We start from the raw sequence: 24,536 nt of genomic DNA on the forward strand, positions 1-24,536 counted from the left end.
GAGGGAAAAAAATAAACCCAAACTCAAATGCCAGAAACTGTTTTATTAGTACCCTTTTAGGAAACAAGTATTTGTAATAAACTTTATTACAAATAACAGTAATTCAGATAGGTGCTGTACAGTTACAGTAATAGGACCACATGAGGAATGTCCTTAAATCTTTCAAAGAAGTTTTTTAAGTGAAAAACAGCAACCAAATACCCCAATTTACATATAAACTAGAATATTTGAAGTATTGGTTTTTCAGTAGGTCAGTTCTTGTTTGGGTTTTAACACCTCAGAATATCTTATTCAGTAAAGCAGTAAGACATGCTTGACTACCCAAATCTGAACAAGAGGCTTAGAAATAAAAGATGAGCTACTGAATTATCTGAAGAAGTCTGCCAGGGGGAGGAATTCATTGAACACCCTCCTGGTATTTCTGCATCCTTGCAACATCAAGTTGTGTCTAAACATCAAAACTTCTATATATGTTTTTAATCACATTTCAGCAATATATGTTTTAACAGCATTTCAGAAAGATTAACTTGCCTTTAATTAAACTTCCTCTAAATATACAGGAAGATTTAATAAGCTACCTGTTCATGGTATTACAATGCTAATTTAGAAGATGCTGTTCATAATTCTCATTAAAGTTCTGTTACAGCTGTGAAATTACACAGAATTTTTTTTAAAATTCATCACGGAGTTGTCGTCTTTCATAAAGCTCTGTGTCCTTTTTTTCGGTATTTCTTCCAAAATTAAGCTTGTGAAATTCCTTTTTGATTTCCAGAAAAGATTTGTTTTTTGTTTCAGGAATTACAAGGAAGATGAAAGCAGCAACTAAGGAGCACTCCAGTAAGAACACCAGAAAACAATACTGCTTCAGTTCATTCTGAAAATAACATGTATTTAATTGCAACATATTTCAAGTATAACAGTGGGTTTGGGAAAATAAAAAGCTAACATGGCTGCTCAGATATTTTTATTAAAAGAATGGTCAACCTATCCTTACTTTACATGTAACTTTTTTTTAAATTTTTTTTTAGGTAAGGCTACCAAGTGTTGTGCAATACATTTGGTAGTCTTTTATTAAAAAAAAAAAAACCCTGTTAAAATACACACTAAACAATTCACAATGTAATGACAAGTCAGCATTTGCTACTTAGCTGTCACATAATTTAAGATTATATGATTTATCTTTTTTTTAAAGTTTATTAATATTTTTCAATGCTATACATTAAAAAACCCAACTATCTTACTGAGAAGCAGAGTTCAGCCAAGAAGAAAGGACTATCAAATCAGGGTACTCTGCTGTGTGCTGTTGCTGCCTGTTTTGCTCTCAAGAATAAATGCTAAAACTGAAAATACAAAGCTAAAATGAAAGCCTATATTGTTTTTCCTAATAATCCTCCTGATCACAGAACCCTCTGTATGTAAGCTTAGCTAGCTCCCAGAGATGATGTGAACCACTAGCCTCAGGTACTACTACTTTACTTTGACATAAAAGCATAAGGCACTATAAGAAATGTGTTATTTGAATCTCAGTATCTGATTAAGTTTTTCTAGTTTTGATACCTTCTCCATTTTTTTAAAACTGAACATGAAAATTACTCCCATGCATTCCTTTTAATTGTCATTTTTCATGTTTTATTATTTCTTGTTGATATCTAAAAAATATTTTAAGAGGGACTGAATCTAGTTATACTCAGTTGAGGTGTAGTGTGCATCCTGTGTTCAAGTGTTACTGTATAAGAAAAAGCAATTTGATGGAAGCTGAGAGAAGATTAAATGGGAGGTGAGGCAATTAGGAAAATGCGTTATGCAAACTTACCACTATGAAGGGAAAGAGCATTCCAATTGTGAAAAAACTAATCCAACTAGTAGTTCCTCCTATCATGTAAGCAGCAGGACGTGAAGACTGTATAAATAGTTCAGCTGTCAGGGTATTTGTTATGCCACCTGGGAAAATGAGTTTCAGAAACAGAATAGGTTATTACGCTAAATGTCCACTTGCAGTATTTCCAATGCCAGAAAGATTGAGTTGTTCAGTTTTGGGCTATGGGAGACTGAACTGTTCTGATGAGACGGGCTCACTTGCGTTCCTTAGCCAGAGCCTCAGCAGCCTTACAGTAAAGACTTACTGGCCTACACAGCAGAGCTGCTGGCTTTGCCCCCCGGCCCCAGACACGTTTCACCGCTTTAGAACATTCGTTAGTGTGTAATACCTGGTCCCAGCCCAAAGCTCAAGATGAAGGCAAATATAGATGTCATGCTCACATAAGGCACCCATGAGTACAGTTCCTGGAAGAGAATGAGGTGGTTTAGTGCAGATTTTGATAATTCAGTTTTAAAGTTTGGCTTAACCGTTACATTTCCTTTTGCTATTTTATTGCAACCAAGACCAGTAAGTCATTCATGGCTGTTTACAGCTCTGAAGCAGTACTGTTAAATAAATTAGAAATTAAATATTGTTCATTTAATAATTTTTACTAAATGGACTCTAGTACTTCTGTCAAGATTTACAATTAGTCCTCCAAAGCTAAAAATTTACACCAATATTGAATATACAATTACGTGTTGTTACTAGTTTAACATTTTGTCAGTGTTTATTTTGGTATTTTATACTGATCCCACGAGTTAGCTGTCATTAAGCACTTGCATAGTATGAACAGACTTCTAATCACATTATTTATGTATACATGCATTTCAGTAGTGTAGTAAACAAACACTAGGATTACTACATACATATGAAACTAGGTGCATTAGGAAGACCGAACCTAAGCTTGAGATCCCATTATTCAAAAGCGAACCGAGAAGTTTACAAGTTACAATAAAATAATTAAACCTAGGCCTTCTGCCTAATGGCTGGCTCATTCAACTTTTTACCTGGCCTAGCAGCTTACTCTACTCCAACCACAGAAATTACTGTAGGTGCCTCTTCTGCAGCCTGCTTGCCAATCTGTGCAGCCCCTAACTCTGCTGTCCCTCCAAACATCACACCTGCAACATGACTGCACAGGATCCTCCTGTTTATAGCCAGCTCCATCAGCCAACTGATGTGCGGATAGAATTGCAGCTCTTTAATCCTACCCTTGTCAGATAAAGATTTATCAGGAAACCAAATACTGACTAAATCGAGTTGCTCACTGTTGGAGCTACATCTACATCGTCTTGCTTGGATTACCCCAAGGCAACGCTAAATATTTAGTATATTATGGTCTGCAGATGTAGAGGTAGATTTCCTCTAAACCTTCATTTTGGGAGGTTTGTGGGGCTGCTTTATTTGAGCTGATACAGTATACAGAACAATTTACAATGCATCTCTCTATACTACATCAAAAAGCAAGGCAGGATGTTGCCTTCGCATGATAAATTTAAGGCACTGTGAATATCTTTAGTGAGTTTCCAATAGTTTTTGTGAATTTACACTTAATGGGTTGAAGTGTCCTATGAATTTCAGCATCTTTACAGTATTTTTTGTTTGATTGTTCGCTTTACAGTTAAGTGACTGAAGTGGACCCTGATGCTTAATATCATCACTATGTAGTATTTCATCCTAAAATTACTTCAAAAGCTAGAATAAATGCTGTTTCATCATCCCTTAGTTTTGACAGCATTAAATGCAGGTGCGGCTTTAAGACAAATACATGCTCAAATCTTAGCTGCGAGCATTCTTTTATTTTAGGGAAATATGGCTGCAGAATTGGCCAAATCTTTCAACTGCTGTCATTTTTTATGCTGCTGTTTAAACCCATACAGCTCTTATCTTCCAGCTTCTTTTGAGAGTCACAGATTTTCACTCACTATAGTCCTATCATGTAATATAAATGAGTCCTTCTTTACACCTGGTAAGTCAGAGAGAATGTTAAAACAATGCTCCAAAGGGTCATAAGGAGATAACCCCCAATGACGAGGTATCTTCTTCCCACGTAGTCTATCAGTAAACCCTGTGGACAAGACATCATTTTCTGTTACTATATTGATCTCATGTTTACCAATGTTCTTCAAGAAGAATCATTACTCTTTATGCTAGGAGGTAGAATAAATTGTTACTCACACAGGTGAGGGCTGTGAGGCATTCGCAAGCTCCAGTGCCAAGTGTCACATAGGGGATTTTTTCTGCTGAGATCCCAGCTTGTTCAAAAATGTAAGTTGCATAGAAATAAATCTACAACAGATTGAATCCCGGTAGTTAAATCGTCAGCTGGAAACAAAGTCACGTTCATACTAAACATACAGCTGAATATTTTATATTGTGAGTTATTCATTTGATGTAAACAGCAAGAAGGATCTGTTAAATTCATGTCTAGGTAAATATATTGCTAGCATAAAAGCAAATGTAATTATTCAACTTATTGATTATAATACTTCACATTCTTAAACCAGACAGAATGGGATAAGCTGATCCACCGTTATTTAGTTTTTCAGAAGATGTAAACACAAGTATTAAGTCATTCTTTAAAGGAATTTACATACCAGAAACACAGAAATGAAAAAAATTGAAAAAAAAAAGAGAAGCGGAAATAATATAAAAATATTCTCAGTTATCCCATTTCTCTGATCTTCTCTATGTGGATCATTCACGTTAATAAAAGGTTGAAAAACAGATGGATATTAAGTAATTATTTAAGCTGTTTGTATGTATGAAATCTTACAGCATTTATCCCACTGAGCTGTTGGCCCATAGTCATCACAATCACAGTAATGAGCTGCCATCTCACACCACGGTCGGTGAATAATTGCCAGGGCTTCTTGGGTTTCTCCCCATCTAAGGCAAAACGTTCCCGCTGTATGTCTTCCATCTCCCTTTGATACTCTGAAGAACCATGAAATCGCTTCAAAGCTAAAAAAAAGAAGAATATAAGTTCTCGTACGTCTACCTATTGACCACAACTTTTGGAAAATCATCTCTTTCCATAATTACCTGGCTTTTGCTAGGATATGAAAAGTCTGTTTCAGGAAGCTGGGAAAAAAGTAATTTGTTTTGTGAGTTGTTTTTTGCTTGCTGATTTTCCAACATTTTTTGCTGTGGTGGATTTGGAGGTTTCAGTGGCATTACTTTGCTTTTTTTAGAGGAATATCTGACTTTGAAATATTCACCAAGCAAAATATTTTGAAGTGTTTTATATCTGAACCACAAACTTCCAAAGAGTCTTTTCATTAAAGGACATTCTAACCTGTCTGAAGTCTTTTGCTTAAATTCTCTGCAGATATCAAGTCTTTTGTTATGTCCCTGGCTGTAGTTTTGCCAGCAGAACACATTGAGTGAACTGGAGTAAAGATGATAAGTAATTCTTCTAAGGCAAGTATTATCAGAAGTCATTTGGATGCAAGACTAAAATCTTTACTGATGGTCCTAAAACTTAAGAGTACATAGCATCAGTTCCTCTAAAATCTTCAAGATTAAATATATCATAAGTGACAGTTTGTCTGCTTAAGGGCAACAGTAGAACTTTTGATGATCCTGAAAGCAAACTTTCCAATGCTATTGTTATCATTAACAGTGTAACCCCCTTGAAGCTCTAACCACTTTTCAGTATTAGTTCAGGAGCAACCACAATTCTTGGAAAAAAACAATCCATGATTGTTATTATTAAAAAAAAAAAAAAAGAGAGGGAAAGACTTGAATACGATGTGGAGATTGCAAGCTTCACTTACATTTAAAAAATTACATTTAATGAAGCCCAAACTAGATCATAATCCGAAAGGGACATTATGGTCATCTTGTCCATGGCTTCCAAATTAGACAGAATTAACTCTATAGGTCACTTGTAGTTACTGTGCTTTTGCAGCTGTGATGGTCTACGAATATTTTGGGGCAAGGTAAACAGAGAGATATTTTTATTAGATCAGCTGACAAACTTAGAGGGGGGAAGGAGACAGGCCTGCAGAAACAGATGGCTTTATCTAAAAACATACCTTTTCTGTCCATTTATTTTTAATTACCCATTATAATACAAGATTTCACCTCTCTCTGTGAATCCTGCCTCTTTTCTATTTCCTAACAAGCCTAAAGGCTTTCATGAATTAAGCCTCTTCCTTTGTTGAAGATCCTTCCACAAGATATACTGTTCTATCTATCTTTTCTAGACAGGTGACAATTCATATGCTCAGCAACAGCACTACAAAAGAATTAACAGAAGAAAAGCAAATGAAGAAATGTTTTTCCTTTATTTATGCATACAATGAAAACTGAATTAAATACAACCCTATCAAATGCTAACAAGGTAAACTTCCTTTGTTCATCTCCCCTTTATTTAGCATTTTAAATGGAAGATCCAGGGATAACAAGTGTCATTTTATGTCACTGTGAACTACATCAGAATTATCATGCCAGGCAGAAGTAGAAAAACTGAACACATTTCTGAAAAATATGTGATTGAGTATTTTATTCATGTTCAGATTTGTACGTTGGGATCTATTTTAAGTTTTTCTGTCCTCTCAATTTCATTAGTTATTATTTTAGAGAGGGTCTTTTCATATTTAGTTAGCAAACCTTCAAACTGAATTAATTCATCAGACCTGCTTACTTACAGTGACTAATACTTTACTCTTTGAACTATTATTGCACCAGCTCCCTCTGGGAAGTAAAATGCTATGCATGGTATGTTGAGGATACAAATGGCTACCTCAGTGCCTCCTTTTGGCATTCTATTGTGAAAAAAACCTCTTGTGATACTTAGTTTCTTCTTGCAGTACAAAGAGAACTGTGTAAATTCAGGAGAAAGAAAATCACAACTAATCTGCATTTTTGTCTTTCGAATCCTTCTTGTAGCACGTGGGCTTCACTTGCTCATTTATGCAGTACTGCACAGCTATCACATTGCAGTTATTTCTTGAGTAGGGTTTGAATAAAAGGAGAAAAATCATAGACCCTCAAAATAAAGTGAAAAATTTAAGCTGTCATAATTCTCCCACTTGATATAACAGGGGGGAAAAAGGTATTTAAAAGATAACTAAACATTTAGAAAATACAGGGTAAGGAGTTTTCTGCTCAAATAGCCAATGAATCACTTTTTTAACATCACCTCTTTTTCAGTAAAAAGATCTCTAATTTTTCACCTACTTATGCTGTCTCCTTTTATTATATTTTTATCTCCTTTTTATTATATTATTTCTTACAGGAGAAGTACAACAGTATCACTGAATGGAAGAAAGTATCTGATGTAACCAATACTTATCTGTGACATGACCTGAGAAATGAACAGTCCAGTAAGAGGTTAAGTAGTTCAGGTATGTTACTTCATCCAAGAGAAAAATTATTAAACCTTCAGAGATTTCATTACAGAGTAACAAAACATGAACATACATTTGAAATGAGATAATGAAGTTTTGTTCACAATCCATTAAAGACTCCTGTCGTGGTTTAGCCCCAACCGGCAGCTAAGCCCCATGCAGCCGCTCACCCACTTCCCCCTGCCCCCCACCCCGGTGGAATGGGGGAGAAAATCAGAAGAGTGAAAGTGAGAAAATTCATGGCTTGAGATAGAGACAGTTTAATAAATAAAGCAAAAGCCGTGCACAAGCAAAGCAAAACAAGTTCTTTCCCCACATCCCATGGACAGGCAGGTGTTCATCTCCAGGAAAGCAGGGCTCCATCACACGTAACAGTAACTTGCGAAGACAAACGCCATCACTCCAACTGCCGCCACTCCTCACACCCCCATCCTTCCTCTTCTCCCAGCCCCTTATAAGCTGATCATGACATCATATGGTATGGAATATCCCTTTGGTCAGTTTGGGTCAGCTGTCCTGTCTGTGTCCCCTCCACTTCTTGTGCACCCCCAGCCATCCCGCTGGCAGAGCAGTGTGAGAAGCAGAAAAGGCCTTGACTCAGGGTAAGCACTGCTCAATAACAACAAAAACATCTCTATATTATCAACACTGTTTTCAGCACAAATCCAAAACATAGCTCCATACTAGCTACTATGAAGAAAATTAATTTTCTATCTCAGCTGAAACCAGGACAACTCCTGAGTTCCACAATCCCTTTTTCCATGTAAGCTCACTGGAGGAAGAAACATGGGCCAAAAAGCACTAGGCAATGTAGCTGTGCTGCATTAATAAAGAGAAAAGGAGAATCTGGAGCCAAATATACTCATTCTACCCTTCTGAAGACACAGAGAAAGTATAAATGCTCTATGTTACCTTTGGCACAGCTCAGCTCATCACCTCTGTCAATAAGAAGGTATCTGGGACTTTCAGGAAACCACGGCAGGAATAAAAGTTGGGCAAATGCTGGGAAACAGCTGCTGGATAGCAACAGAGGCCAATACGTTTCTCCACCTAATAACTCCCTGGGAGAGGTGTGGAAAAAGAAGGAAAAAAACCCCAAAGTAATTAGCTATTGGTGACTATTCAGAAGACTTTTGGGAGCAAGATGTTTGTCCTTCGAGAAAAGTTCTCTTTTAAACAGTTACCTACGTCTTGTGAACCTCAGCAGAAAGAGGCTGGGAAACTATTTTCCAGCCACTCTGAAATCAGGTTTCACTCAAGAAGAGATACACAACACTACTTTACTGCTGCTTATTGCTGTGTTGGTCCTAAGCATTATTTTCAGGTTTGCCAAAGCAGTGTTTTCTAGCAATGCGGGAAAGTAATAGCATACAGACTTCAACTTAAGGGCAGCAGCAGCATTTCCATCTGCCTTTGAGAATCATACAATAATTTAGGATAGAAAGGAACTCAGAAAGTCATCTGATCCCACCTCCCATTCAAAGTTGATTGAATGAGAAGGTGTATTACATAGAAAGGAACCATTAAAATTGGTACAGTTCGAATCAGCAGGATAATGTGTTGTGAGCAATGTAAACTTGTTAAAATAATATTTAAAAAAAGTGTATTGCATCTTAAATACTGACCCTAGGGTATGCAGTCTGAAGTTTATATTCTACTTTATTTTGTAGCACTTCATACCTGAAGTGTCTACCAAAATCAGTTAATTCAGCTAGTGATAAGGGAAAAGAAAGAGAAGTCTAAGTGCTTTTGGTAGAGGGACAGAGAAAAAACAGATAATGTGCCGTTACTCAGGGTATTAACAGTTGCTCTTAGGGCAGTGGAAAGCTTCTAGCAGACTTCATGAAAGAAGCTTTTCATCTTGAGGTTGTGCAGTCTCCGTTCTCAGAACTTTTTAAGATACAACTGGATAAAGTGCCTTGCAACTTCATCTGGTCTCACAAGGGACAAAACCAGCATTAGTGCTACAATACAGGAATTACGAGTCCTTTGCTCTCAAGTCCTGTCTAATGAACGCTGTCTCCAGCAAGAAACTGGCAGAAAACGTGAACTCAGCATCAATACCTGTTTTACTGATGCTGTTCTGGCTGACCTATCTAAACTGAGAATACTTCCCTGGGGAGACAGTACAGATGGTTTGCAGTTGTAGGAATAAGGTGACAAAAGCCAGGTTTTCTTCATACAGTTAGACCTTCATGTGAAGTTGATTCACTAATGCTATAATGGCCACAACAAGTGTTTTGCAGGGAGCTGCAAGGAATTGGAATTTTTTACATGCGAGTAATGCAAGGCAGGAAAAAAAATGCATTTCTAACCTCAAACCAATTATTTGTCCTGTCAGAATCCCCCCAGTCAGAAAGATGGAAGTGCCCATGGCCATGCCACCTCTAAGATGTTTTGGGGCAATCTCCCCAATATACAGAGGCTGCACACAGATCCCAATACCTGCAAGTAAATGGAAAAACATTTTCCTATTAATAGATTTTGCTTTGAAAAGAGTTACTAAACCAAAACATGTAGGAAATCAGATTTGGTTAATTTCTCTATTAATTTAGCTGCCTTCAGATTACAAGTTAGACTACAGAACATTTTTGTCATCCTATCTACAAAGCAGCATACAAACACATATCATAATACCTAAAGAATCAGCAGTAACAATCATTTATCGTTCACCATAGTTTATTGAAAGTAGGAATAGGAAATCATTCACCTGAATTTATGCCAATCAAAAACCTTCCAATGATCAGTAACTCAAACAATCCTGTTGGAAAACTGATCCCCATTAAAATGCAGGCCAGTATTGCTATAATATTATTCATCAAAAGAGCTCCTTTCCTGAAAAGGAGGAAACAACAACAACAAAAACCCAAACACACCATTACAGAAATCTGCAATAACACGTTTTTAAAAAAGTTTTCCTTTCTGATAATATGGAAAAAATGGGCTTTATACTGAAGAAATGTGCTATTCACTGGAAATCAAGACACCTGATACAAGTATTTACTCATACTAAAAAAAAAAAAAAAAGTGAAAACATAAGGATAATCCATAAATATGACAGAAATGCCTGACAAGGTGGGAGTGGGGTTTTGCTAATTTATGCTATATCTATACAGAACACGCATGAAATGTTACAGACTGCGTAGCATGTCCTTACTGGCATGAAGGCTGCAAATGTGGATGGCAGACCTGTGTTTCCTACCATACAGTACGTGCATACTCCTACTTAGATTTCAATAAATGTAATGGAAAGACTAGACTCTAGGCTATAATTCAAGGCTTATCTTCTGAAGTTACATTGGAACAAACTGTAAAATTCTACTAAATAACTCTGCTTTGAAGTGAAAAACATTCATAGTCACCTAAGATACATTTTCTTACACTCTTTTTGCATTTATTTACTTTATATTCCAGTGAGAAAGTAGGAAAGGAAAACATACTGCTATATGCCTGCTGCTATAACTCACCTGCCTAGCCGAATTGCCATGCTGCCTCCAATAAGGGCTCCACACAGGCCTCCAAGTGAAAATATAGAGGCAATGACAGACCAAAGAAAAGTCAGCAAATCTGGATTTAGTTCCTTGTGATAACGACTAGTCCAGGTTTCATTTAAGAACTTGTGTATATGCTGCAGTAGAAAAGAATTATGAATGTATAGCATTGTGTGTAGCCCTACAGCGCAGGACTATAAATAACTTGCACCTCAATCCTGAAAAACAATTCTGGGAACTAACAAAAGATATCTTAGTTGTATTATACTAAAACCACCAATGACTAGCAGAATCTTCCTTGACCACAATACCATTTCCTACTCCCCATACATCTAAAAGACTGCTGAGCAGCTTTGCTTTTGTACTATATCTCAGGAGAGGCTGTATTCCACTAGAGGAAAAGCCACCTTTCCATATACTGCTACGAAAGAGCTTTGAGGTCCTCCTGAATGAAGGGGGGGACAGGGGGGATGGGTAGGTCCTACTGTTTTTTAGGAACATCTCAGAGCACAGAGGTCTCATGTAACCTAACAAATTTTAATGTCAGGAGACTGATTCTGGCACTTGGTTTAAATCTTCCTGCCTTAGTGTAATCCTACAATTCATAGTAAAATCCCTTTCCGCAACTCTAATATTCCTCTGCCTTTCTTACAGTATTGACGAACTTTTAAACTGTTATTCCAAATGGTTGGTTTCCTAAAACATGTCTTTAGAAACTCTTGAACTGACATATATCTGTAATCACAGGCTCTTGTTCTTAGCCAGCAAACAATGACTTAACAGAAGAATGAACTTCCTGAACTCTCCCTCTGTTTCCAGCATATTACATGTTCACTCACAAACAGCTTATTTTAACCTTTGTAAAAAGCATATAATGTTGTAGCAAATAGAGTCTTCACAGTTTCACAAGAAAATAAATCAGCTGACAGCAGAAAATGATACCCATTACTTTCACAAGACCATTTGCTCAGATCCTCGAGTCATCCACAAAATATGCAGAATCCTCAAGGGCATGGCAATGAATGCAAAAGTAACAAGTAGGTAAAAATACCTATGAGATACTCAGACACTAGAGATGCAACTTTTTGGCTAAGTGAAGATCCTTCTTGGTAAGCTGCCTTGCGATGGACAACTGCAACTATCCTTTCTTCCTGTTATCCAGTGATAGGACACACGGCAATAGTTCAAACCTGTATCAGGGGAGGTTTAAACTTGACATTAGGAGAAGTGGTGGTGACATTTTAAAGAAAGGGTGTTCAAACCCTGGAACAGGCTTCCCGGAGAGGTGGTTGATGCCCCAAGCCCCGTCAGTGTTTAAGAGGCATTTGGGCAATGCCCTCAATAGCAGGCTTTAACTTTTGGTCAGCCCTGAAGCAGTCAGGCAGTTAGACTAGATGACCATTGCAGGTCCCTTCCAACTGAAAATGTTCCATTCCATTCTTAATGTTCTTGGCAATTTTAGCCAAAAGCATAACTGGAAGATGTTACTTATTCATTCAGTTAATCCTTCTAAACCAGACTTTAACAGAGTATTTACATGGCATATTTGGCACTTTTATCTGACACAGAATACCTCTGATGGGAGGTACTCAAAAACAAATCCACATGAAACCATTCTGGAAATCAACAAGAATCCTTCATAGGAGAGGAAGCCTGCCTTGATTCCTGCTGCGATGGCAGTAAAAGTGCATTTGGCCTCTCGGCCAGTTAGACAGGATACCTCCATTACTGTAAAACAAGAGACAATGTTTTACCTGGGTGGGTGCATTGATAATGGAAACATTATACCCATACTGAAAGGTCCCTCCAATTCCAACAGCACAAACAGCCAGAAACAAGGTCCAGCTGGGTAACTAGAGAACAGAAAAGAGTAATAGGCATGAAAAGAGATAGGGCCTCAAACCCACAGGCATGTAATATCTAGGAGAAAATCACAGTGAAATATATCATGCATTTAGTTTTGAACAGTGAAAGTATTTGTTTAGAAAACTACATAAACTCTCAAACACCTGCAGCCGGAGAAACATTTCACCCTGGCTTTGGCCACAATCAGTAACATCTTTCAGAGATGCAACAATTCTAAGTATACCGATTAAGTGTGGGCAACACAACCATTGCACTGCTGATGGCATATTTACTGAACTGTGTAAGTGCTTTTTGCATGAACCACACTGCTCACGGTGCCTATTTTTTATGAAAGAATGTTAGGACTGTTTATGTTTGGTGTTAGAGGCACAATGACTCAGTATAAGAATTAACCAAATCCCAATTTCTATGACTCACATTTCATCTGAGATGTGAGAAATAACAATTATTTTATTTCCCTGAGCAAGTCCCTAAGTTGATTACTGGATGTCTGCAAGTTAGCAGGTGGTAAACCTCAGTATCTTAAATCACAACATATTGTTCACTGATAATGGTATTCAATCTAAAGTTTATTAGCATATATTTTTTAATTTTTCAATATTACCTAGTTACAATCCTAAATCAGTATTTAGGAACTAAATTAATATCTTCACAGACTCATAGGTTTTAAGGTCAATAGAAGCCACCATTATGATACATTCTAATCTCTAGAGAGTCTAATTGGTCATAAAACATTATACTTTGGATGAGGCCTCTGGGTGAGAGAAGACCTCGAGAGGTTTATACAGTATCTGGTTTTCGGATGTGATGTTTCTTGACTCTCCTTTTTATTGAATACGATACTAAAACTAACATCCAGTTGAAATGTTTAACAACCCTTTCATTAAAAATCAGGTCCTAATTTCATCTCATAGTATCTTTTTGTCTAACTTCAGCTGTACACAAGAATATCTCCTATATTAAAGGCACTTCTGTGATCAAATTTCCTCTTCCTTCATAAAGACTGTACATAATTTTTTTGATAAGCTGGTACTCCCTTAATTTCTCATTGTAAGGTATATAGACTAGTTCTTCATCATTCTCATTCTTGGACCATTTCCCATAAATATTGAGTTATTCCAGGTGCTATACTGTATTCTGAAAGAGCTGTGTCTTTCCTGAAGATAACTCATAAAAACCTACTTCATTCAGGACTGAAATTCAGAAGAAGTTGAAATTGATCTTATTAAAATCCAATTAATAGTTTCTTGCGGTTTCCTGAGAATAAAAAGTGTTTCTCTGAATGCAAAGCAATGAATTAAGAGTAATAAATAAGGGCTGTAGTGAGTACAGTAGTAAAAATAAATGTAGAGGTGGTAAATATAGGCACCGCACACTCAGACCTTCCTATTAACCAAATACTGTCAAGGTATTTTGTGTGTCTCATGGGTACAACCTAGAATCTAGACGAGACAGAAAACAAACTAACAAAAAACCCCACAGAATCATTAACATACATCACGTAACTTACATTTTGTTGTGAGAGCTCCATTCTTCTTCCTGCCCAAATCAGACTGCTCATTACATTCATGTGTTGTGTCACATTGGAGTTTGGGCCCTGATTTCTTAGAGCACAGACAACAGCCTTATATGCTCTGTAAGCTACTTAACTCCTGACAGTTTGTAAGGACTTTCACCTCATTTCAGAAACATGCCACAAACAAAATTCAATTTACATTCAATGTAAAACATAAGAATCAGAAAATGTGTTTTTACAGCTTCCATTTTATGACACTGCTAGCTAAGGAAAATACAAAACTTTACAATCTAATGTATTTTTATTTAAAAGTAAACATGAAACCATCAGAGAATTTCACATTTGTGCATCACTGTTAAAGCTACAAACTCTCTGCAGGATCCATCTTCAGAGGCCAAGACAGTTCTGCTTACCTTGCTGTGCGTGCTAGACCCTCTCAGCAGGGGCTGGTACTCCATTCTTAGTATGGGCTGAATTTGATTTCCTTTGCAAAATTTAGTAAACTACACTACAGGAATAAAAGGTGCCAAAGAAATTAAGTTATTATTGTATTCAAACACAGATTTTCGTCTTCCATCTCTAGCCATTGGGATTCTTCTCAATGGTTCACGCCTTTTTTATGACAGAAACGTCCAACTTTCATAAAGCCTTACAGTAGCTACGGGGAGCTTTCCCATGTTTAATACCACGGCACATGCACCTTCTTCTTTTAAGTCAGAGCAGAAAACACACACGTTAGTCACGCGCGAGCCGTAGCTTTCAGCTACTAAATCAAACGACAGGGCGATTACCTTGCGCTTTGGTGTCATACCTCCCGACAGCTCACGACTGCAGCACTTGCTCGCTGCTTCCCCACGGCTACAGCCCACAGAGCGGGGCAAAGCTGCAGACCGAGCTCCTCATCTGATTGGGATTTGGCTGCTCCGCGGGCGGCCCGCCCCAGCCCGGCGGCTCTGGCTGCCGTCCGCGGAGATTACGCCAGGCCGCAGACAAAAGCGGGTCTGTCTCGACGCTCCCTCGGGAACCGGAGCTTTGCCGCTGCCGGAGAGGGCTGGGGCCTCCCGTTCCCGGCGGGGACAGCCGTGCCTTGCCTGGCCCTGGGGGTCCGTGCTGCCCCATGGCCGCCATAGCACGGCCGCGGGGCGGGCGAGGACTTCACACCCCCTGGGCCGCCGCCACCCGGGACTACAGCTCCCGCCACGCCCCGCGGGCCGCCACGGCCCGGGACTACAACACCCATAATGCCCGCGCCCGCCTCCTCCAAGCGTGGCGAAAGGCCTGGAAAGGACTTGGGCTTTGGCGGTGTCGTCCAGCTCCGGGCCCGGCCCGGCCCGGCGGTGAGCGCTCCGCGGCGCGGGCGGGCGGGCGAGCGAGCGAGCCGGGGCGGGCAGCTGTTGCCTGCTGTTGTGCCGGGGCGGGCCGGGCCCCGATGGTGCCCGAGGCGGCCAGCGGTGCCACTGGGCCGGCTCACCTGCGCCGCCGCGGCGCTCGCCAGCGCTGTTCAGCGCGGGTCTCCGGCGGGAGCGCCTCAGGCCGGGCCGGCGGCAGCAGCGGGAGGGAGGGAGGGCGGCCCGGGGCCGGGGTCTCGGGGCGTCCCGTAGCACGGCAGCAGCCGGCGTCGGCGTCGGCCCCCTCGAGGGGGTGCAGACGGGCGGCGTTGATGCCCTCTTTCTCCCCGGCAGCAGGAAATGGCAGCGCTGGGCAGATCCTGTCAGGGCATCCCGGCGGGTCCTGCCGTGGAGTTTCCCCAGGCTCCGGCCGCTGCCCCTGACCGCCACGGCCCGCCGGCAGTCGTGCGGGACGATCCACAGCCCGGAGCCGTCGGCCACGACCGTCTCCAGCCACCCATGATGATAATGGCAGGGAACGGAAACGATGGTGCCGATGGCGGCGGTTCCTCCGGCCTGTATCTGCAAAGCAGCTTCGACGTTGCCTCTCTGGCTGCGCTTGGGAGTTACAACGAGGGCTTGACGGTCCCCCCGGTGGGCTCGTTCACAAGCGCGGCCCACCCGCAAGGCCTGCACCAGCCGCAGGGTCACAGCCAGTAAGTGCAAAACCAGTTACCGCCGGAACAGGGAAGGAACGTGTTTCTCAGCTGCACTGGCCGTGTGAAATAAGTTTTCTTTTCAAGACAGGTTATAACTTGTTTTCGTCTAGTAGTGTTTTGCTTCTGCAGTGTTAGAATTGAATTGTGTTTGTCTTACAACTCTGAAGTTTGGGGGGGTGGTGGTGAAGGAGCCTTCTAAAAGGAAACAAATAGGATGAAGTTTACCAATGTTGTAACATGCTTTTAAGCTCATGTACTTTGTTTTACTTTTTTTTCAACTTGCTCGTTCTCATACGTGAGCACAATAAACTTAAATTATTCCATAAAATGTTGTTCAGTCATATTTAATTTGAGTATATCAAGTTGTGAGACAGTGTATTAAGAGACTGAAGTTGGATCACGTGTTGCTTCTTCAAGAATTTGAATTTTAGCAAAAATTGGTCTTGCCCCTTGTGGAAAAAATAAATAACGTAAAGAAGGAGAAATTAGCATGGAATTCTGCTTGGAGAACTGACTAATTCCTTCTTTAACTTTCTTTGGAACAAAGTGGTCGTTTATTTTCCAAAACTTCCACTCCCTTCACAGCTGGTGACTGCGACTGTTGCTCTTCGCTGGAAGTGAAATTTTAAAAGGGAGGAAAATACTGTTTGAAAATTTTATTGTCACTGGGAGATATAATTAGAAGCTAAACAACCATTTGTTTTTCTTTTGCAGTGTCTCTGTTCGCTGTGGAAAGAAGCATAAGCTAGAGGAAGAGGCAGAAGGGTAAATTAAATTTGTCTTTTATAGCCTGAAAAATCTAAATTTGTTTTTTGTTTTCTATAAAGATTTGAGTACATCTCACCTACAACATACACAGGAAGGGAAATTCTGTTGTTGTTTCCATTTGGAACTCTTCCCCTGAATTGCACATAAGCCCAAATCCATTTCAGTTACGTAACTAATTCTGTAGAACTGATTTTACTTGCATGGGTACTCACATTTTAATAAGAACAATGTGGATTTATTTATTCTGTGGAGGTTTTGTTCCCATAGTATGTCAAATCTGTTGAAATTTATGTGACTGTCTATAACGTTTTTTTCCTGTAGAATGCCACATTTCTCTTTTGACAATTGTAAACTTATTTTGTTTCTTAGTTGTCCTGTGAGGAAGAAGAGACTGACAGGAGCCAAAAATTGCCCTTTGAATCCCAACACTGAAGAATGGATTCTCTGTGCAGGTCAGCAGGCAGCTGGGGAGGTAGCAAGTCAGTGTGATGGCAGCGGTCCTGAAACTGCCATGTTAGAAATTCCCTGTGAAGAAATGGATCAGACAATGGGGGAACAGCAATGCGAGGTTGCTCGCAGGAAGCTTCAGGAAATTGAGGACAGGTAAATGCAGGGATTGAGTAGACTGGCTTTGCTGAGCTTTCCCTTTTTTGGTGGGCATTAAGGGTTATATCTAGCACTTAGCAGTGTGATCACACTACTGTAAGTCTGAGATGAACCTTCTGTTCAAGTGATTTCTTTTTAGGCTACCTATGGTCCTGAGTCTTGGGGCTGATACTATGATCTGAAATTGAGTGCTAGAGCAAGAGATGCTGAATAAATAACCACCTTTTAACAATCATTGTGCAGCATCACTGTACCACGATGAGGTTTTATACTCTTTTGTGAGTGTCCAGAGCTCAAATTTTAACTGATGTTATCTGGTCAGACTTGAGCTCAGCTTTTTTCAACCGCTTGCAGCTTGTTCTGTGATTAATACTTCTAAATGCTCAAGGTAGATTTGAATTTGTCAGTATAGAGAATAGCATGAACCACAGAGAGATCTCTGCACATATGCAATAAGACTGAGGTTCATCTTGCTGTTAAATACCAGGTGGCTTGATATTGGGGTAATGGGATGGCTATGGGCAGGCTATTGCAATCATTTAATAAATGTACCGTGCATTCTTGCCTTTGAAAGACTTCTGGGAACGTCATGTGTATATATCAGTTGATTGCAGTTGAGCTAGTATTCCCAAATATCTAAAATGACCACTGCACACAGTTGTTAGAAAAGCCAAAAGTTATATAAATTATACAACAAGATTTTTTTTTAGATGATTACTCCATAGATGATGCGTGAAGGGAAGCAAGGTACTGTTAGATTACTTTTTTTTAATTATTACTTTTTTTCATGGGTAAATCAGAGTAGTGCTATATATCTTTATTATCTGGCTATTTCTGCATTACAAAGTCTGCTTTGGACTTCTCAGAGGATTGTTCCCCATCCCTCCCAGCTACTCTGCTAAATTTTCTTTAAAAGGCTTACCAAAACCGAAGGAGATACCTCCAGTTTGTTCTAAATGCTTCAACTTTTTGTGCTGTTTTAATCTCTGAGAAATTGGTGCAACGTCCTTAAAGGTTAAGAACTGTATTCAGTAGATTTTCAGTAATTCTTGAAGTTAAGATATGGGGAATTGAGCAGGCAAAGCTACTGCATAACTGAGACTCACTCCTGTAATGTGACTGAACCATACACTTTCCCCTGAAGTGAATTTATTTATTTTCTCTTAGTGTATGTCTGCACTGCACGCTACTGGACAATGCAGGGATAACAAAGCTAGCTCAGGTACCAGAAGTGGCATAGCTGCTGAAGCGGCTTCTATGGTAACAGTCATTCTTAGGGTATATTGGCCCAAGAGAGACTCATGTTAACATGGCCCCGCTGCTTCTGGTACCCAGCCTAGGTCAGATATCTACACTGTACAATGCAGTGCACGTAGATATAACTGTAGTCTGCAGTGGATGTGCCTGTTAACAGTATGCTCAATAGTGTTTATCTCCCTCTTCCCCCTCCATTCCTAGGATAATTGATGAAGATGAGGAAGTTCATGCTGATGGAAATGTTAGCAATCTGCCCACTCTTATCCTGTCAGATACCCTTAAAAAAGGGATGAAGAGGGATTTTGGTGAAGTCCTGACAAAGAAAATAATAGAATCTATGTAAGTTCTGGAGGAAATCATGGTGCTATGTAGCTAACACATGCAAATGAAAAGAGACCCAGTCTCTTGTTGTGGAGATGTCCTTAATTACTGCATGATGCAGCCAACATTGTATAACAGACCATTCATCTGGTCAAAAATAGGAAAAACTATCCTAATGTAAAAGAGAAGTAAGTGTAACTATAGTGGTCATCAAGCTGTCTGTTTTATACTCCTCATTTGTACAGACTGAAATTTGTTGAATAGACCATTATATCTTGATTTTTATGTATGTGAGTTTCCAAAAGAAGGTGGTCCTCAAGTGTGACCGACAGTGGTCAAGTTTGGTGCAAAAGAAAAGAAAGAAAATACAGGGTCAGAACTAGAAGTAATGGAACTACTTAAGGAAGAGGAAATTTAATAGGGGGAAAAAAAAAAAAGAAAAGGTATATGGATTCTGGAATATAGTTCCAGGCTAGCACAAAGGATGAAGATACTCACTGGTCTTCTGCATTTAGTAGTTGTGATAGGAGAACTTAAATTTAACTGAGACTCCATCCCTTCTAGGAGCCGTCCTTCTATGGAGCTGGTGCTTTGGAAACCTCTTCCTGAATTTCTCACAGATAAACTGAAGTCTGTTTCTGTTAAGAACTTCAAGCAGCAGAGTACAGAAGGGTGTCAAGCTAAGCAGTCAGCACCAAGAGCTGCTTTTGACCCACAGACTGCAACATTCCCTGAATCACAACAGACTGCCATGTCTCCAGATCCATATGCTATTTTGGGAATCTCTGGGTGTGCAGAAGAAGAAATGGAGTTGTAGATGCCAGATTTTAGACTGGAAGTGGTGAGCTTCTGATGTTTTTTGTTGCTGTTTTTTGATTCCCTCTTTCTTTCTGGTTTGATGTGTGGATCTGAAGTTTTATTATTTGTTTTTGTTTTTCCTACTAACAATCATAAGAACATGGATTGGCCAGACACAACTTAAGGAAACTGAAAAAAAACCAAAAACCCAAACCAAAAAACAAAACCCCAAGATTTCTGTACTCCGGTCTGTTAAATATTCTTGGTTTTACTGAGAAGGTAATCCAGAGGCCTTTGGAACAAGGAAGTAGCTTTCCATCTTGCTTAATGGTGAAATATCCTCTTAATTGTCCTTGGTAAAGTATAAAATCCAAATATTGGATGTAACTGTGGCTTAAGCCACATCTTTTACTTACTGAGCCATTAAGACTTTGATGCACATACTATGCTTGGTCAGTTAGTTTAATTTGAATTACAAAAAAAGGTATGGAAAGGAAGAAGTACTTCAGAGTCTAGACACAAATTGAAAAGCAATCCCTATGGAAATACAGCTTTTCACACTATTTCATCTGTGACTGTTTTGTCTGTAGCTGGTTTGTACTTGATGTAAGCTCAAATGCAGAAATCATACATTCTGCAGTGTGGTAGGGAAGGAATGTTACAGCTGAGCATAAGCCACTTGCTTTGTAGAAAGTAAAACCAGCTACTAACTTGCAGGATATCTACTAACTTTAGTCATCTGTGGTTCATTGGCTCCTAAATTGTGTTTATGAGTTTTTGATGCCCACCCCCTCCCAAATGCTGCAAAGTCTGGAGAAAAGTGGTTCTCAGCCAATTGATTCACATTTTGCATTGTACTGTGATTCTTTGTATGCATCGAATTGGAAAGTCAGTTGAAGACAGTGTAACTTTTATTAAATAAATGGCATCCTTTAATTTTGATAAACATGGTAAGTAAATCAGATAACAGGCAGCTGATTTTCTGGCGTAAAGAGGGTCAAATGCTGATGATCATCTGTAACCAAGTCCCAGACTTTGAAAGTGCTGGCATTGGTGGTGAAGTAAAGAAGATACTTGTCTCCTTCCTGAGGGAATCTAGACTTAAAATTTAAGCCAGAACATGTGCCATTAACATAACATCACATAGCTTATAAAGATGTATGCCAAAAGAATTTCTTAGGGTGTAAGAAAAGGAATCCTCAATGAGTTACTGCTTGTACCTTTCCTCAGTACACAACAGTTCTGTTGTTGTGCCCTTAAACAAGGCAGAGAATCTTCTGCACTTAAGTCCTTGAGCTTTCTCAGAGATATTTGAATTGAGGCTTCTCGTAAGAAATTCCTTTCCAAGTACTAGGTTCTGTTCAGAGTCTTAGCATCCCAGTTTTTTTGACATTTTGCTAACATAAAGCAGCAAGTACACAGTAATGCAGCTGTTTGCATAAGAAAATCTACTCTTCCTTTGCACAGCTAATCAATAATCTTTGTGATGATATTTTTTACTGTTCAATAGGCCATAGTCAACAGTTTAAAATCAAGCTTCTTTTTTTGCATTCATCCTTTCTTTTCTTTTGGCTGACAGCAGAAGCTTTGTTAAAAAGATACCTCTATTTGTTAAATCCTGTCTATCTTGCTGCTCATGTTGAAGGTTGTGTGAAATTTGCTGTCTTTTGCTAAAACATTTCAGAGCTTCACTAAAAACATTCCAACATTTGAATAGGTATTACTCTGGAAACCAGGGTATAACTTTACTATTCTGGATCTTTTATTAAATTGAAGAATGTGTGCAGCTTTATCTTGCTATTATGTCTAATTTCATTTCAAGTCTGCTATAAATCTCTTGCGTGTACTGTGTAAAATTTCTCACGTATTATTAAGCTGCTGAACGTGCTCAAGATCTACAGCCTTTGACATGCTACATTGCTGGAGTATAAAGCAGTGCAGTCTGGAGAAGGTTGTAGTCACTGTGGATAGAAAATGTGTGCCTCCAAGTAATTACCTAGTTTTAAGCTTGCAGGATTATAGTGAAAGTTCAAGGTTGGAACTGTTTTAGCTGATAGCTCTGAATCCTAAATAAACTGAAAAGAAAAGATAAAAAAATTAAAAAATTGATTAAACCATCTCAGCAACACTAAAATTGCAACAGAGGATGTAGAAAACTGTGGGAGGCCTAAATATGTCAAATCTAGATGCAGGGTTTTCCCTCTTAAAAATGACAAATTGCATATCAAATTTGCAGAATAAATTTTTGTAGAAGGCTTTTAAGCATACTTTTTTCCTGTTATGTTTGTACCAAAGGTTGACTTTGAGGAGTTTATTTCCTCTTAATTGTTTGATGCTGATATGGCATCACTGACCTCTGTTATTCTGCCGTCTGAAACAAGAACATAGTGGTGGACTATTGACAAAAACCATGAGATGGGGGAAAAAAACTGTGTCCAAGAAATTTACTTTGGTAGAAAACATTTAATTTTTTCATTATTTATTTCTGCCCTTGTGATAGGAGAGAACAGGGTCGAATTGCTTAAATTGATGGGGACAAGAAGAGTGGAGTAGAGCAGGAATTGAGTATCTAGGAGGACTGAGCAAGATTCTTTGGAGAGGGTAAGAGAGAACAAGCTGCTGGGTGTTTTCTAACTTCTGTATTTGTCACAGTTTCATTTGTTGTTGGCTTCCTTAAAAGACTTTTATTAATGCTGTTTACAAGTGGGATGGCAAATGTGATGCAGTATTAGGAAAAACTTTATTTTGAAATACGGAAGATCTGATTCTGGTCTGTCTTCTCTTGGGACCAAATCACCCTTTGTATGTCAGTTTTCAATAAATTTTCTAAAATATTTTTTAGATGGCTGTGTTTCATTCCTAATAAAAGCAAAAATCTTGAGAGCATATGTCCAATCCTTCAACTGGAGGGTAAAATTCTGGCCTAACTACATAGTCCCAAGGGCATTGCTTCTCTCTTCCATGGTGTTCAACAGGGCAGGGGGGGACAACAGCAGGGTAGAACAAAACTGAAGCTGCCAGAAAGGAAGAGTTGCTGTAAATCTGTCGTGACCCGAAGGTGTCTAACAAAGCAAAGGAGTACCGAAAGGCGTTGCTACAGCTTATGTTTTCAGATCTTTCAGTTTACTTCAGACTAAAATTGAGAATGCCTAGCTTGCTTAGTTCTGTATAAAATCAAGAAATGTTTGATGAGAGTTTTAAAACCAATTCAAAAATTAATAATTCTTTTATTGGAATGTAACACTTTGCTCTTTTGTTTAGCATCTTCTGTTCAAGTTTTTCAAGCAGCTGAAGGATAAAGATGGGTGTGCTAGACCAGTATTACCTTTGCTTTCAAAATGAGGGGAAAAGAGCACTTCGGTTTTATATTAAAAAATGAGGTTTCTAGGCCAAGTCAAACATTGACTTGCTTAAATTGTACCGTGGATTTAGACAAGTCTTAAATACTTCTCCTGTGCAGAGTGGGCGAGAGGAAAAGAATAGCATAAACCCCAACCCAGTTAGGATTGTGTGAGGCTCTCCTGGCTGGCTGAGAGTCTCCTTGGGGATGTGGCTGGGAGATTGCAGAGGTGGGAGGAGTATCTCGGTTACAGAGACAACCCTGCAGAGAGGGACAGAATTTATTTTGGCATGGACTTGGAACTGGACTTGTAATTGTTACAGAGCCTGAGTGTCGTGTATCAGTTAGCTAGAGCAGATGTGTGGCTTCCATCACAGATGATTTATTTAATCAAATGCAGATGTAACATACATGTGAACCACTGGGTCTGTATCCGTGCTGCTTGTGAGGCAAGCAGAACTTCAAAACAGAAGTTAGAGCAATCTGAAAGCAGTCGTCTTAAGGAAACATACTGCAAAGGTGACAGCTCTACACGTGTGCTACTCTTCCCTATGCTGCCCCAGCTTTGCCTGGGTTTAGTTTAACTTAGCATCTCTCACCTACAGGAACATCTCAGATAAAGATCCTCTGCTGACAGTTTAAATTCTCACACTTTAATCTGTGGATGCTGATATACTATATAAATATACATATTAAAAAAAAAAAAAAAAAACAACCCAACAAACCCTCATCCTGCCTTGGTAGCACTTAGTGGACTTGATTCTAGTAAAAAATATTAGCGCTAATAGAAATTCTGAATGCTATTAGGCTTCCAGATAACCAACAAGAATTATTTGTGTGCTTTTAGTGGCAGAGATCTCAATAAATATTAGCAGCTTGTCTTGTTACCTAATGCTGCCAGTAAGTGAGGATAAAGCACGCTAGGAAACATCTGTATCTGCAAAGTTGAAAAAGGGAAGCAAAATAGTGTAAATACTACTTCATCGAACATTTTTTTTGTCTACTGTGCTTAACAAGGTTTGGGTGTGAACCTATTAGAGTCTACTTCCAAATATGATGGAAATGTGACTGTAACACATTTTTAGACATTACAAATTTGTTGCTCATTGAGACACAAAATGTGTTCAGCTGTGAGGGAAGTTAAATGATGCATTACTGGAAGTGGGCAGTAGCTGTCCACGCACACCAAGCTACACAAGGTCACGGGGTGGCAGTGTTGCTGGCATTTGAATTGGTGAATCACACCTGGGAAGTTACTCAATAATCAGAGTATAGAAGCAGTTTTCAATAGGTGGTGTTGAGGATTAT

At 39.2% G+C, this 24,536-nt stretch overlaps 2 protein-coding genes across 15 annotated transcripts; one reads left to right on the forward strand and one right to left on the reverse strand.

The window, feature by feature from the left end:
* Window positions 1-28: 28 nt before the first annotated feature.
* LOC129213602 (solute carrier family 2, facilitated glucose transporter member 11-like) lies at window positions 29-15,283 on the reverse strand. 12 transcript variants are annotated; one of them, XM_054843951.1, is made up of 13 exons: window positions 14,505-15,280; window positions 14,086-14,179; window positions 12,464-12,562; window positions 10,686-10,846; window positions 9,929-10,053; window positions 9,534-9,663; window positions 8,131-8,279; window positions 4,638-4,825; window positions 4,040-4,150; window positions 3,828-3,929; window positions 2,208-2,283; window positions 1,814-1,941; window positions 29-874 (listed from the first exon to the last, which is right to left on the reverse strand). In XM_054843951.1, exons 2-13 carry the CDS (start codon window positions 14,143-14,145, stop codon window positions 671-673), a joined length of 1,533 nt encoding a protein of 510 aa, XP_054699926.1. In that variant the 5' UTR covers window positions 14,146-14,179; window positions 14,505-15,280; the 3' UTR covers window positions 29-670. The 12 variants fall into 12 exon arrangements, with proteins under 12 accessions (XP_054699926.1, XP_054699927.1, XP_054699925.1 ...); XM_054843952.1 differs by lacking the exon at window positions 14,086-14,179; XM_054843950.1 differs by having other exon boundaries at window positions 14,086-15,280.
* Window positions 15,284-15,318: 35 nt separating this feature from the next.
* CCDC117 (coiled-coil domain containing 117) lies at window positions 15,319-22,722 on the forward strand. 3 transcript variants are annotated; one of them, XM_054843964.1, is made up of 6 exons: window positions 15,319-15,428; window positions 15,777-16,135; window positions 16,853-16,903; window positions 17,276-17,509; window positions 18,971-19,108; window positions 19,655-22,722. In XM_054843964.1, the coding sequence occupies exons 1-6, from the start codon at window positions 15,333-15,335 to the stop codon at window positions 19,905-19,907; spliced, it is 1,131 nt and encodes a 376-aa protein (XP_054699939.1). In that variant the 5' UTR covers window positions 15,319-15,332; the 3' UTR covers window positions 19,908-22,722. The 3 variants fall into 3 exon arrangements, with proteins under 3 accessions (XP_054699939.1, XP_054699938.1, XP_054699940.1); XM_054843963.1 differs by having other exon boundaries at window positions 15,333-15,428; window positions 15,774-16,135; XM_054843965.1 differs by lacking the exon at window positions 18,971-19,108 and having other exon boundaries at window positions 15,333-15,428; window positions 15,774-16,135.
* The last annotated feature ends 1,814 nt before the right edge of the window (window positions 22,723-24,536 follow it).

The sequence above is a fragment of the Grus americana genome, chromosome 16 (genome assembly GCF_028858705.1).
Source record: "Grus americana isolate bGruAme1 chromosome 16, bGruAme1.mat, whole genome shotgun sequence".
Lineage (NCBI taxonomy): Eukaryota > Metazoa > Chordata > Aves > Gruiformes > Gruidae > Grus > Grus americana.

Coding starts and splice junctions, on each gene's coding strand:
- LOC129213602 (XM_054843951.1), bottom strand. CDS start 14,145: ATGAATGTAATGAGCAGTCTGATTTGGGCAGGAAGAAGAATGGAGCTC. Junction 9,664..9,928: donor TTTGATTGGCATAAATTCAG/GTGAATGATTTC, acceptor ATTTACTTGCAG/GTATTGGGATCTGTGTGCAG. Junction 4,151..4,637: donor AGCTCAGTGGGATAAATGCT/GTAAGATTTCAT, acceptor AATCTGTTGTAG/ATTTATTTCTATGCAACTTA.
- CCDC117 (XM_054843963.1), top strand. CDS start 15,333: ATGCCCGCGCCCGCCTCCTCCAAGCGTGGCGAAAGGCCTGGAAAGGAC. Junction 16,136..16,852: donor CAGCCGCAGGGTCACAGCCA/GTAAGTGCAAAA, acceptor TTTCTTTTGCAG/TGTCTCTGTTCGCTGTGGAA. Junction 16,904..17,275: donor CTAGAGGAAGAGGCAGAAGG/GTAAATTAAATT, acceptor TTTGTTTCTTAG/TTGTCCTGTGAGGAAGAAGA.